General features: G+C 30.8%; 1 protein-coding gene across 1 annotated transcript; it reads right to left on the bottom strand.

The window, feature by feature from the left end:
• Window positions 1-376: 376 nt before the first annotated feature.
• LOC107455036 (cytochrome P450 2F3) lies at window positions 377-14,388 on the bottom strand. Its single transcript, XM_016072432.4, has 7 exons — window positions 14,263-14,388; window positions 10,158-10,519; window positions 7,125-7,461; window positions 5,554-5,756; window positions 4,053-4,316; window positions 1,880-2,053; window positions 377-667 (listed from the first exon to the last, which is right to left on the bottom strand). The coding sequence occupies exons 2-7, from the start codon at window positions 10,507-10,509 to the stop codon at window positions 501-503; spliced, it is 1,497 nt and encodes a 498-aa protein (XP_015927918.3). The 5' UTR covers window positions 10,510-10,519; window positions 14,263-14,388; the 3' UTR covers window positions 377-500.
• Window positions 14,389-15,468: the final 1,080 nt, after the last annotated feature.

Genomic DNA, 15,468 nt, shown 5'->3' with positions numbered 1-15,468 from the left:
CAAAATTCAGTTACGTATTTATTTCAAAAAATAAACAAGTAAATAAGAACTTTTCTTGCTCTTTTCTTAACCTTCTCTTCATTCAAAGCAGGTTTTAAATAGCTCAACTCGGTTTATAATTATTCCGTGCAAAATACCAACTGTATAATTCAAATAAACAGTTGCGTTTATATATTTAAGTTTTTATTTTATAACTCATTGAGGAAGAATAGAATACATATTTGTAAAAATTTTTATAGTAATTTTTTTTTTAAATGGTTAGTTTTTGATGGCAATTATTCTCACTCTATGTGTGATTTTTAGGGAGAGCTCAGACTTCAATCTGTCCTTCATAAAACAGCATTCTGTGCAGCAGCTATATAATTCAAATTAACAATTGCGTTTATATATTAGATTTTTATTTTATTACATATTGTGGAATAATAGAATAATTTATTTCTAAAAATTATTAACAGTTATTTCTTTCTTTAAGTAGTTAGATGTTCATGATAGTTCACATTCTATGTATGACTTCTCGGGAAAGCTAAGACTTCAATCTTTCCAGAATTAAACAGCAGCCGATTACCTTCATCCGTTGCTTTAGTTAAACGGAAATGTTTAACAATAGTTGTCAGGAAAAGAAATGTTTGCGCCATTGCGTATCCTTCACCAATGCAAGATCTTTTTCCTGTAAAATAATGCAAAATAAAAGTTCAATAGCATAGAAACAATAAACACAATGTTCTGTAGTTACTGACCTTAACATAAATTTTTAGAATCTTAGTTAAAAATGATGGAATTATAATTTTTACGTTAGGCTGTGCAAATTGATATGTAAAAAAAGAAAAAAGTAATGACGTTATAAAAATCCGTCTCATCATTAGTGACGTCAATAACTACGAAAGTTGAATTAAAACTATCAATATAACTTAATTTGCTAAAAAAAGGATTTATAATAACTTCAGTTGGGAAGAATAGTTATTGGAAACTCTTTTCAGTTCTATCCGAAAGTTTTATTGATGATTTCAATTCCACACTTGTTGCGGGTGATATCAGTAATTATAACTTAGATATTGATAAATATATCTTTCATTTAAAAGGTTACTGGTGACTTCTTATATGTAGATGCTCCTTATTTCAGTTTCAGTAATAAATGTAAAAATGTTCTTTAAAGTTACTGAAAAAGATACTTTATATATATTTATGGTTGAAACCGTGGTTGTTCAGGATATAGAGAGGTCACCTCCCAATCATTTGACCCGGGTTTGAATGCCAGTGATAGCTGGTCGATACGAATTCCCGGTTCAGCTACCGATCTAAACATTGACAGTCATGAACTCGAATGTGGGTCGGCTGTGAAATAAAATAGAATATATTTATGGTTAAATGCCTCATTTGAATTGCAATATGAGCCGCAATAGCTCATTGATTAAAGGCACTGAGAAATCATTGTGAAGGGTTCGATTCTTCCTGATCGATGTGGTCCAGTTGACCTCGGTTCTATAAGTTATTAAAGCACAATGCTGACCCCCTTGTACATATTGTGTTGCCTTAACCTCCATAAACCACTGGCTATCAACGGGCTATTACGTGACGGCTAGTCTTCATTTGAATGTTCGGTCAACTCCACTTAGTAAAAACAATGGAGTTTGCCTCACCTTCATGATAATTTTTACCCTTCCCATTGTATTTTAAAGCTACTACATCTCTTATTTATTTCTGATGCTTAACAAAGAGCACCTCAAATCAGACAAGATAAGAAAAACTATGCACCCGTAAGATTATGAATTTGTTTTTTAAATTAAGCAAAGATGCGGATGGTTCACAATTCAAGTAAGGTTAAGTTATATCAAGTAAAAAAATTAATTAATTAGTAGTGAAATAAAATAAGGAGATTCACCTATTCCAAATAAAATCGGAGCTTCTGGTTTCTTTCTTCCCTTTTCCGGAATGTATCGAGAGGGATTAAATTTATACGGTTCTTCGTATTCACTAGGATCGTGATGGGCCACCCAAGTATTAACCAACATCATTGATCCCTTTGGTATTTTGTATCCTAGAATAGTTGTTTCTTCTAAAAAAAATGGTCATAAAAATTATTATACAGAATACTGGCATTTCAGCTATTGTTATATTAGACACGGAGTAAATAAAAATTATCTGACTAACTTTAGTAATCAATAAAAGAAGGAAAAGAAAAAGCTAAGTTATGTTACTCATAGTTTCGTTGTTTTACAGTGGCACAGGCTATCTTATTTTCGAAAGCTTGAGGACAAAATATCGAGACAGAAATCTCGCGTGGACACAACACAATGCTTCCTGGGCAGAATATATCAACTAAATTTTGAAATAAGCACTTAAATGGATAATGAAACATACTAAACGAATGACACTAAAGAAAAGAAATATACATCAAAACATTTAAGTCTAAAGAAAGTATAAGAATTTCGAGCTTAAATATAGTTTGAATAGTTATAATCTGGATAAATCTGTCCACACTAAAGTATATACAGGCCCGTCATAACTCACCACATTGAATGAGGCAGTTTTTCCGTCGGGACATAGAAAAGTATAATTCTTAAATTTTTATAAGTAATATTTTTATTTGTAATTACACTGATTATTTATTAAAATTTAGTTATTACTTTTTAACATAGATCAAGGTAATGTAATAGTTTATCAATAAATAAAGTAAGAATTAAGTAAATTATTAATAATTATTAATTATAGAAATGAAATAAATGTATTAATATGGATTAATGTAATTAAGAGTTAAGTAAATAAATTAAGAGTGGAATTATTAAGCCTCTTTCACATTTAAATAATTTTATTAAAGTAATTATCTGTCATTTATATTAAAGCATAAGAGAAATTAGACGTGATATTCTGGATATGAGATTTTGTCTGCAACCCATTCTTGAAGTAAGAAGGAATATTTTTTGCTTGTAGTCCGTTATTTTTAAAGAATAGAATTCATTCTTTCACTTTTAAGGAAGTTTTGGGAAAAAAAGAAAAGAAAAGAAAAAAGATCTAAAAGCAATTTGAAACAATAAAATTTTCTCGCTTTTACGGATATCACACGAGATAAAAATATGAGCAACCGTAACTCCACTTTAACAGAGACACAGTCTTCTTTAACTAAAGACTTTTCTACTTTGAAAGAGTCTGCACAGCAACATGTAGACTTAAAATAGAGACTGTTGTTAAGTAAGGAGCCCTTAAATGGAGACTAAACTGTATTGTTGTTTTGGATAAAACTCAAAAGGAATTAATGCATTTAATGAAATAGCACCTTCCCGAAGAACTCTACTTGGTTTTCCTCGGGAATCATAATGAAAAATCGCCATGAATTATCCATATGATTTAACTTATATTCAAAGAAAGCAGTAATTTTTTTCTAATACCCACTCGATTGACCCTCGTCATTCATATATCAGTAGGCAGATTTGTTGGCCACTCTTTCAGGGGCCCCATAATACAGAGCCTCTGAAGAGCAATATGTAAAAATACAACGATTAGCGGTATAAGTTAAAGAAACGAATTCGACAAGATCACAAATCTCTTCAGAGGTACCTCCGTTAAATTAAGTCCACGGAAGAAACCACGTCCATTCTCTTATCGAAGAACTTAGAACGGTATTAATCCAAGTTACACGATTCTAAATCGAGAACTGGCTTTTCATTATCTCGGCATTTCAGCTAGCGTTTCCGGGATACGGAAAAGGAAGCTGCAAGTAGAATAGAGAGCACCCCACAAGATAAGAGCCTTGACTAAATAATCGGCAAAACCTGCTGGTGAGTATCAAGTATAAATCCACGGTCACGGATATGATATTGGTCATAGCCTTTAGTTAAAAAGCGACCTCTCACTCGGTACTCGAACCCACTATCAAAACTTTTATTGTACGAAAAAGTCCTAACAATGAAATGAACCAAAAAAATTAAATATAAAAAATCTCTAGAGCTCTATTTGGTGATAAAAATAAAGTGCTACACAAATTTTTGATAAATGAAAACGTATTTCAAATTAAATATGCTAATTAAAATTGTAAAGGAAATTTAAAAGGAACTTACTGGTACACTCCAGTTCTGGTATGAATGGAAAAACTTCGGATGTTCTCACAACTTCTAAGATGAATGCATTGGTATATGGTAGTCTACTCTTGTCTTCGATGCCTGGATCCCTGTCTACTCCAACGACATCCATCAGCTCATTGTAGATCTTTTCTTGCTCTTCTGGATAGTCCAAGAGGGCATTGAAAAAAGCGCTCACAAAAATTCCCACTGTTAGCACACCATCACCAATGCACTGAAATATAGCACCTACTAATGCCTTGTCTGTAAAATATTCATTAAGAAGCATTATTTATTTAGCACATTACAAGTTTTGTTTACTTGAAACAGTTACCAAAATACAGATCGAAGATGCAATGCTTTCGCTACTTGAATCAGGTTCAGTTTCAGTGTGTAAAATGTAAATATAGGCTTTCATATGCGTGCTTAAATTCGGTTTTTAGCTTTTTATGTATGTTTTTGTTTACAGTGCAGTTGCTTTGTTTTTTTATAAACCAAATCATTTGCTTACAGTAAAAACATTTCAACCAAATTCGGTAATTTTATCATGATACCGTAAGGCATGGTATTAAAATATTTATTACTTTAAATTCACTTTTCAGTTTTGATTTTTTTAAAGTGTCTGGTAATAAAAACTGTATTATTGAAAAGCAGAATTTACTTTTAACCGTTATTATTATGAAAGGAAATAGAACTAAATAATTGGTTTACATATCGTGCGTTTTTGTTTCTCTTCTAGAATTATGTTTTTTTATTAGAAATGTCATTCAGCATTCCAGTACCATAATTTTAAAATAATTTGTTTCTCCGTGAATTATTTATGATAAATAAAGGTTTAAAAAAACGTGAAGCGGTACATTATTTCCAATAGATATCATGTGAGAAAAAATCAGTTGAACAAAATGCAAGAGATTTTTTTAATCAAGTAGAGCAATATGACGTTGCTCCGTGAACTAACATAAAGCCTCTTTTCTCTTTCAAACATGTTGCCAGTAAGCTTTTGTATGCTGGATTCAGCTCAAAAATATATTTGGATAAAAAAAATACTAGCATTGACACCACACAATAACAGTTTGAAATATTTTAACCGTCAATTGGATGTATGACTATATAAAATTCTTCCTGATATTATACGTTAAAGGGCATAAACCGTATGAGTGCTATGCAAAAAATCATTTAGAATCTAGACAGATTACGTTGTCACATTAGAACACATTAGATTGACAACTTTGCTGCCCATAGTCGATCGTAAGTACAACTGTTCCTCCATCAGGTCGAAATGACGTATCGGTATTTTATCATCGTCAAGCAAAACTAGATTCATTGAAATAACTTTAATGGTAATTTGATAACGCATTCGACTCACGAATTTTAATAAGGATTCATGAAATTGTTATGATATCAAAATTATGATATAGTATTTGTATTATAGTTATAAAATGATTGTTCCTATCCTTGGTAGCTATATATTTATAAGATTTTGTACAGCGTACATTTTTACCTGTGAAATGTTGAGCTGTAGGATCATTGCGCGATGATCTTTCGATTTTCTCTTTAAAGTACCTGTCTAAGATGTCATTTCTCACACTGTTTTCGTTGAAACTAGATCTGTGTTTTTGTATCATTTTGTACATGTTTTTCGTCATGATCTTCAAATGCTCCTCTGCTAGGCGTTTACCTTTGGTAAATGGGTAGATTAGATATCTATAAAAAAATGCATGTTAAATTGATAAAGGATTAGTTTCTTGAAATTTGTTGCTTAGGAAACACAACTCTTTCTATTACACTTAATTTAAGGCAAATATGCAACTGAAATGGATAAAATTAAGATGTGTACGCGTTGAATATTTTTTGCAGTGAAACCTTTGTTAGATACTTGTGATACATTGCCTAAGTGGTCAACTTAGATAAGTGGCCAATTTACAGACGGGGATGAATCATTACTTTTTTGATCACGTTTATTATCTTATTATTCTCATAAATGACATGCAATTTATTTTGCTTGTGTTATTCCTCCATTTTTTAGATAATATAAATTAAAATAAAATGAACGTCATCCAAATTTTCAACTCTGCTATAATTTTCAAATTTAATTTAGTAAATACTCAATGTACCTTAAGAAATGAGATTTTAGTTGCAGAATAAGATATTTGTTATATAAATTCAATATTAAATGGGGTAGATTAAAAAATAGATAAGCATATTTTGTTAGTTATGCATGCCAGTAGCAATAAAAATTTTTTTAAAAATATCAATACACAAGAACATATATGCAATTAGGAAACTTAACATTACATTCATTTCAATATTTAAAAATTACTCAAAAAACACAAACAAAAGCCCTCTATAGTATCTCCCATGATATACTCACATTAGGATTCTAGATTAACTTTTAATAATAGTTAAATGATTCAGTCAAAATTTAATTCATTACATAATGGATAAGAAAATTATCTTGAAAAGGTTTTTTCTCTGGTTTTATGAACGGTTTTTGTTCCATTTCATAGTACCCTCGACAAATTTCACTGATTTCAGAAGGCAGCATACTTACTAGACGGATGGTCAGATTACAATAGTTTTGCAACATATTGATATATAGGACAAGTTTTATTCCTGAAAATGGATGTAAATATATACAGATGGTCAATTTGGACAAGTAGTCAAATTAGAAGTGTGATCAACTTGACTGGTTTCAATGTGTAATAATTTTTAATACAAGGATAGGTTTAATTTGTTTTTTTCTTTCTTCTATTACAAAATTCGATTTCGATTTCAGAAGACAGCATACTTACTAGGAGGATATGTCAGATTACAAAAGTTTTGCAACCTATCGATATATAGGACAAGTTTGATTCCTGAAAATAGACTTAAATGTAGACAGATGGTCAATTTATACAAGTAGTCAAATTAGAAGAGTGATCAACTTGGCTGGTTTCACTGTCTAATAATTTTTAATACAAGGATAAGTTTAATTTTTTTTAAACAGAACTTTTCCTTTCTAAATTATGTATGCATAGATTTCAAAATGAAAATTTTTTACAATACTTAACAAATAAGTAAATAAATGGTTACTTAGCAATATCTCCAATCAAAAGTAGGTTTGGTCCTGTCATACTTTCTAACATAAACTCATAAGAATAACAGACATCTTTCACATTGTCGTCTGTAACATAGTCTTCCCCTGCAAATAGAGTTGTCCTCAAAATCTTGCTGCTTCCTTTGACGATGACCTCAGTAATATCTAGTGGTTTGCCACCAGCTTTCTCCAAAACTTTCACGCAATCTCTAACAGCTTCGTAAATGGGCCCATTTCTGTCTTCTTTGAAAGTCGTCATTCCCAACTCTTTGAATTGTTGGATGTAAAACTTTCTAAGAACTTTCCACTCTTCCCCGTTTGCAAAAGCAAAAGCTGGAAAAAATTAAGAGCGATTAACAGCAGATAGATATCTTTATCATAAAATAAAGACTGCTTTATGTTTTAATTATATATTATTGATTATTATTAACCCCAAGAAAAACAAAAATTTTATTCTTTATATAAAGAACTGCAGGAATTTTTTTTACTGAAATTATTAATATTTATAAAAAATTAATATTAACATAAAAATGCATTAATATTAGTGTGTATAAAATATATTAAATTCATTTTATCTATATCATATTTACTACATCTAATACTCACTCATGTTTTGAAACGATTAAAGAAATCTATTACAACAAAGGTATTTAAACTATATTGAGTTATTACATTTTATCGTCGATTTTTGTAAAATTTGGGGATACGAATACGAATAATCTTGTTTGAATTCAACTTAGAGGACAAAAAAAAAATCCTGGATTAAACATTTGGGACAAACTCATTTTCAAGGATGATTTGTTGAAATAAACTAAAGTGCATTTGCATGATGATTGTTTTTGTTGGCATTTTGACTAATCTGCATTTGCATGTTGGGCATTTTTTTCTTCCCACATCAGATGTGGAAGGAAAAAAAAATACCACGAAAACCTTCCATGGTTAAGCCGAACACATGTGAAAACCACTATTTTGTGTTAGCTCTGTGATCAGTGGGTTCCGAATTTAAATCGATCAGTCATCGTTGGGATTCGAACCTGATTAATCTGATTAGGAAGCGAGCATTTTCTTTATGAATGGTTGACTGCGTAAAGCAAAGCACAGATGGCGTTAGTGGTTAAAGTTCGTCGTAAGACTTCCGGGTTACTACATCCGATTAATTTTTACACCTAAGCTTGAAAAAGCACGTCATCCAATATTATTATACTTGTAGTGTTTAATATCTAATGTGTTCTTTCAATTTAAATTTAAACGAAACAAGCAACAAATGTTTTCGGCAAACTCCGCGGACATGCTATAATGCAACCCAAAAAATTACAAACTGTGATATTTGGCACAACCGGTCCCCTATATAGTCCGGGACTAATATAGGGGAAGACTTTACACCGAAGAGCCATTACGTTGTGACCACCCTGCTAATAGCATGTAGGACCACCTTTTGCCCTCAAAATTGCAAGCACCCGCCGTGGCATTGATTCCACAAGGTGCTGATAGGTAGTCTGAGGTCTCTGGTACCAAGCGCTCACCAACTGGTCCTGCAATTCCCTCATATTGCGAGGTGGTAGCGTAGCAGCATGAATTTGGTTTTCCAAGCAGAACCACAAATGCTCTATTGGATTAAAGTCAGGTGAATTTGGGGGTCAAGACATCACTTGAAAGTCACTGGAATGTTCCTCGACGATTCGACCCTTATGACATGGTGCATTATCCTGTTGGTAAACACCATCCCCCGCAGGAAAAACTGTTGCCATGAATGGGTGAATCTGGTCTGCAACTATGTTCAAGTAGCTTCCAGATGTCAGGGATTGTTCTATGAGGATTATGGGTCCTAATGTGCCCTATGAAAACATTGTTCCTGGGCGAGAAACCATGAAAACCTGGGAGAGCCCATTGTTACAGATGGAGGGTGGTCATAATGTAATGGCTCTTCGGTGTATATCTATGACTACAGCCAAATAAGGGACAACTCTCAAAACTTGGCAAACCTTGCACTTTATTTATGCCTTGTTAATAATTTTCTTGAATTTGTTTAGGCTCACAACAAGTTAAAATTAGTAAATTACAGGGATTTACTATTATGAATGGTAAAATTACGCTTAAATTTAAACTCATCTTACAATATTAAGCCTGCTCACACATTGCCTGGTAAGCATACCATAAACAAAGTAATACACCAGAAGTTTTCTGAATTTCTTCCGGTTTTAAGAAGATTGATATTTTTTACATTCAGTCAACCCTCTATTGAAGCGTTGCTAATCCGGCTGATTTTTTTAAACATTCAATAACTCTAAATAAGCTCTAAAAATTTCCTACTGATAATATTCAATTTCTTAAATGAAATTTATTAAGCCTGTTCTGTTTAATGTTATCATTTAATAACAACCATTTAATAACAACAATATTTGTTGTTAAAAATGCGTATAACATTCATATTTGAAGCAATAAAATAATAATCTTTGCAACCGTACATTTATTGACGAAGTAAAATTGGGCGGTGATACCCGACAGTTATGTGAGCGGGGCTACCCGAAATCCAATTTTTTTTGTAAATTTGTAATTACTCGAACAATTTTTCACATATAAACTTCTTTCTTTGTGCAAATTAAACTTAAGACTACATACTTTAATGCTGTATGTGTAGAAAAAATCATCTTTTTAGCATTAAAAGGAAGTTTAATCGAAACATTCAACCATTTTTTCTTAATTTCATGACTACTGTATTCATCATATTTTCAAAACTATTGTTTACCATGTTAACAGCTGCATAAATACTTGAAACTTTGAAAATAATATTTTTTTAATATAACAATTAATGTCCGATGGCCCATTGACCTGAAAAAATATTCTATACATATGAAATTGACAGTGGGCTGGGGTACCCGACTCTGCCCTAACTATATTTAATATTAATTGCATCCTTCAAAAATATTATCCTTCAAAAAGATAATTTGTTTTAAATTTTTTTTTTCTTTATTGAACTACTTTAAATGTTAGATTAAAAACGAGAAATTCTTCTTCTAAATATAACTTACCTCCATCAAAGAACAATTTAAGCAAAGTGAAATTTTCTGTCCTCGCTTCAAAATTTTGTGTTTTTTTCAATACTACTTCTCTAATAGCGTTAAAGGAACACAGAGCGATATACAGATGACCGGTGACAGTAAAACTGAATATTTCGCCGTATTTTTTTCTTTGATCTCTCAACTGCATATGTATTGTTGAAGTGCCAAAAAACGGCCAGTATCCTATATAGGGAAGGCCAATAGGTCCAGGCGGTAGGCCACGTGATTGAATAAAGCAATAGATGACGGACAAAAGCACAACAAGTATAGCCAGATAATAAGCATTTTCGTTGCAGGAGAAGATTTTGAAATTCAGAATCATTGTGTTTTTCCTGCAAAAGAAATAAAATAACAGCTAATAATAGATTTAGCAAAGAACATGGTACAATACTTTTAAAATAATAATACCTAAATACTTTTAATATTATGGAGCAGGATATTTTGTTATTTCTGTATAATACTTGTAATTAATGCTACAGGCTTCCTCCTATTAAAGGACCTAAGGCAATATAATAATGAGCCATACTGTGAAATATTTTAGGAAAGTTAAGTAAATTATCTCCAGAAAATGGAGCGGCAAGATAATACCTAACCGAAAACTTCATATCCTGCAAAAATATACAAAAATATTTCCATCTCACCAAAAGTAGGCGCCAATAATTGTTGGAATCTTGGGCATTAATTCGATTTCGACAATGCTAAAATTATTTCTACCCTTTTTACATCGGTTCATCTTGATACCCGGGAACCTTATTTTATTGCTGATTCCCATGTTAACGACATTAGTTCTTAATATCGTGGAAATGCATTTTCCTCTGATTTGCCTCTTGGCCACTGTTTCATTTCTTGTTCTGCTTTTTATCTTTTTTCTCTCTCGGCTTTTGTTGTTTTTCTAGTCTTTATTTTTTACCTTTTTTTTCAATTTTTCGTTAGCAACTTTACGTTTTTTTCCCAAATATTTTTTGTTTCGTTGAGTTTACATCTGTCAACTCCTTAAAATGGACGCTTAGTTTTTAAAGTTCAGAAGAGGAATTTTTTGTTGAAGAAGAACACAATTACCATGTAGGTAAAAAAAAAAAAACGGTTCAATGTATTTTGCTGGTATGTGCTGGAAATTTTACAAATTTGTAAGTGTAAATAAAAGTGCCAGTAAATGATACAAAATAACAGTTTGATGTAAAAGTGTCATTTATATAAAAAATGTAGCTTATCATTATATTTTCAAATGCAGTTTATAATTTAATTTTAAATTTTTATTCTCAAGCCTTTCAATTATCGAGCTTATACAATTGCATTTTCTTTTTGTTTTATCTTTTAATTCCCAGAAAAACACTTTTAAAATTATTTTATAGGTAAGAGTAAAATATTTTGATTTTTTTTTAAATCCCCTAAAATTATTAAAATTCAGTTTTTTTATAAAAAATGTATTTTAAGTAAAAATAATCAAAAAGCTTTACTGCAAATAATATCTCAGATAGAAAGAATACTCAAGAAAAAGTTGTCTTTAAATATACTTTAATAAATATACACATTGTTATTTTTTATAATTTTTGGTATTTATTTCATTTTAATTTGATTTTTAACACAGATTTTCTTTAGAAAACGAATTTAAGAATATGAATCCAAATGAATTTAATTGGATTTAACAATAAATCTTTTTTTCAGATTTATCCTAGATTTAAAAGATTTATCCTAGATTTAAAAGATTTATCCTAGATTTTAAAGATTTATCCTAGATTTAAAAGATTTATCCTAGATTTAAAAGATTTATCCTAGATTTAAAAGATTTATCCTAGATTTAAAATATAAACTATAAATAGTGTTGCTTTTAAAATGTATCTAAAGATATTTTTAAATTTTACAATCGGTAGACTTTTTTGCTTAAATCTGTTGTATGATTTGTTTAGGTTCATGTCCTGTTCTTATTAGTTTTCAAAACCTCATTTCACAGTATGTGCAGAAATTATTCATTATAAAAGTAATTTAATTTATTCTATATTATCCTACTGTAGTACTCGCCTATCCTACTGTACTATTCTACGTTATCCTACTGTAGTACTAATTTAATTTATCTTACAGTAGTACTCGCTTGCTTTAAGACCACATCATACTCAAACATTTTAGTTGACCAAGAAAATCTTGTAATGCTAGAGGTTTGTTCCTGAGTGAGTTACTTTCAAAATCACAACGTGTACTGCTATACGCTCTGATATTGTAAAAATGAATATGATGGAGACTTCACTTCGATGCTTTGATCTCTACAATCCCCAGGTCTCAATAATGTTTAGATCTAGGGTTTGTTGGTAGCAACTATTGGAAGGTTGGACGCGCTGCAAATATCCAACTCGAAAAGTTCATACAAGAAGTATCAAGTCTGAAGTAACGAAAGAAAAAAAAAAGATTTCTATATTATAAGTGGGTAGTTATTATAGTACTGATTAGTGTATAGCGTTAAATGATCGCGTTCACTTTTCTGTTTTTATGTAACAAAATTTATTTATAATTTTATAACCATCGTCGAACAGCTGACAGAAGTTTTGGGTTTACGACTACTAATAACAAGCTTAAGCCCGTCCCGCCCCGGTAACGGGGCATCCGGGGACACTCCGAAAGTTCGAAGCGAGCGTAGCAGTTCAATTATATGAGCATACATATTCAAAATTTTCAAATTAGAGTTTTAACAAATAGGTAGAATATAAAATATGAAATCCAGAAAACAGTGCTGCTTAGAAATAAACTAAATGCAAACAAACATTAAAAAGAAAATAAACAGTAACAATCGGAAGAGATATTGATGTTGTATCTTCAGTAGGGGTGCAAAGTTAATAAAAGGAAACAATTTCACATGGAAAAAATAGGATGTTTGTAACTCAGAATATTACGACTACTAATGTTCAGCTGCGTAGCCTTGTAATTTTGAATCCAATCCAGAAGACAAGGGAACTCCTGGATCAAGTATAGGAAGGAATTTGCCTTCGTGGAGGACTTTTTGATGGAACTATCCCGCATTTGCGTTACATGGAGAGGAAGACCACGAGAACTTCCAACGGTTAGCCTGACAGCATGGGAACTCTAACCCAAGATCCGTCAACCACTGAGGGTATTTCACGTCAGCACTATGGTCGGTGCAAGCCTAATGTGGAATTCGTATAGACCAGCCATCGCCGTTATTCGAACCCGGTTCACCTCATTATGTAACAAAATTATCAATTATTAACGCTCCTAGTATTTATCGAATAATTAGCGATCCTGTTTAGCATATTTTACTCATTTTCTGTTAGAAACACTATTCGCTGCAAAATATTTTTTGAAGGAACTAAAAAAAAAAACGAAAAGATTTTATAATAAAGGTTTAAAATAAGTTGTGAAAATGTATTCTGGACTCTAAGGTATTCCGGACTCTCTCCTGTAAATACATACTTATAAAATTATTACCGAAATAAAGCCTAAAAAAACAAATATCTACACACATGAGATGATCACCATATGTTGTTATTAACGCTCAATTCTAAAAGCCAAATAAGTTGGATTCTATGAATTTGATATCAAGTGAATTTTTTCGAGCACTAAATTTCAATTTACGAGCCCTAAAAATGTATTTTTAACAATTATTCTATAAGATTACAATGATTCTATAAGATAGTAATTAGGGAAATATCTGAATAAATTAAAATGAAATTTTTCCTTTTAATTTAATTGCAACAGACGCTATTATTTCTACTTTTTTCTAGTCTACATTTATACATATGTAGGAAAAACATCAACATAGTTTTTAAAATAAATAAGAGAATAATATTAGTTCCTTAAAAAAGGAATAATTTGTATTAGAAAATTAAGAAAAAAAGACATTTAAATAAAGTAATTTTTTTAAAGACATTAAAAAGGAAATCAATTAGTTTTTAATGAGAAGAAAAACAAATATTATTATATTATCAAAAATATTATTATTATCAAAATACATAATTTTGTTAATAACTTTAACTGAACTGAACATAAAAGCAAAAATGAACTCAGAAGTAAAAGTAACTTAAAATAGTGTTTTGATACAACGAAACTAACATTGATACAAACTTACGTAAAGACAATTTTTTTCTCGTTTCTTTTGGAAAGGGTTAATTCACCAATTTATTACACAACTGCTTCATGTTCGATGCGGTTCTTATTATCTTTCACACAAAAAAAATTGCGTAATCTTTAATATAGACGGAGCCACTAATTTTTTTCATAAAACATTTCGAGACAAGGTTTTTCATTATTTTCTTTCATAGATGGCAGCACTAAGCAATTTGTTGAACTTTGAAATGTGTGTTTTTTTTCTTGTCTTCATTTTTTATTTATTTATTTTTTGGGAGATCGAATTTTCCATCATTCTTAAAGGGTATGATCAAAATTATCTATTTTAGGCAAGATGCATTATTGGTTGAAATTGCTGGATGAATTTAACAAGGAGATATTTTAAAGTAGGATTTTTTTTTATTATTTCATGATTACATTACTACAGTTAGTGTTAGTAATGATTAATTATTGTATACTTTTCCAAGTATTTTTTTTTCATATTTATTTCAGAAATCTTTTATTTCTCGTTTTGCTGTCTAGTGGCATTTACAAAATGTGAACTATTTTTTAACTAAGGAATCATATGACACTAATATACTTCTTTTTGTCATTACACAAGAAAGAATTCGTAATTATTTTAATGAATTATCCTAATTAAAAATGAATAAAAGAGCTCTAGATAAGAGATTAATATTCAAATACATATTGGATTGTATCTCTATTAATTAAAGTAACACAAATATTGATAAAAGAGTAAAGAGCTATTGATTAAAGTAACATTCTTTTCGGTATATTAAATTTAAAAAAAGTACCTCACATATAGGTATTCCTCTATTTAAGGTAGACGGATCATGGACTAGAATCCCCTTACTGTTGGGCTAAACGTGGGAGGTTTTCGCTGCTTCTTTCCTCCATTTTACGCAAGGCGGATTAGTGCAATTAGAAGTCCTCCACAACAACTAGTTTGTCAAAATGCTTGGCTAGTTTGTCCAATGCTACCAATTTTCTAATGCTCCCAATACTATCTCCGTAGTCTTGTAATTTTGAACCCAATCCAGAAGACTAGGGAACTCCTGGATCAAGTATTGATAAATTTGCTTTCATGGAGGACTTCTTGATGGAACTAACCCGCATTTTCGTTACATGGAAACGACCCACGTAACCCCACGTAAACTCCCATGGAAACGTAACATGAAAACCTCCCACGGTTAGCCTGACTGTAAGG

The sequence above is a fragment of the Parasteatoda tepidariorum genome, chromosome 1, assembly GCF_982258835.1.
Source record: "Parasteatoda tepidariorum strain Cologne lab strain chromosome 1, Ptep-v5.0, whole genome shotgun sequence".
NCBI lineage: Eukaryota > Metazoa > Arthropoda > Arachnida > Araneae > Theridiidae > Parasteatoda > Parasteatoda tepidariorum.
This window is presented reverse-complemented; position numbering and strand designations above follow the sequence as displayed.

Excerpts from the sequence above, each read along its gene's own strand:
- LOC107455036 (XM_016072432.4), bottom strand. The coding sequence starts at position 10,509 with ATGATTCTGAATTTCAAAATCTTCTCCTGCAACGAAAATGCTTATTAT. Across the intron at positions 5,757-7,124 it reads TTGATTGGAGATATTGCTAA|ATATCTAATCTACCCATTTA; the intron begins GTAACCATTTAT and ends ATTTTTTTATAG. Across the intron at positions 2,054-4,052 it reads ACCAGAACTGGAGTGTACCA|AAGAAACAACTATTCTAGGA; the intron begins GTAAGTTCCTTT and ends CATTTTTTTTAG.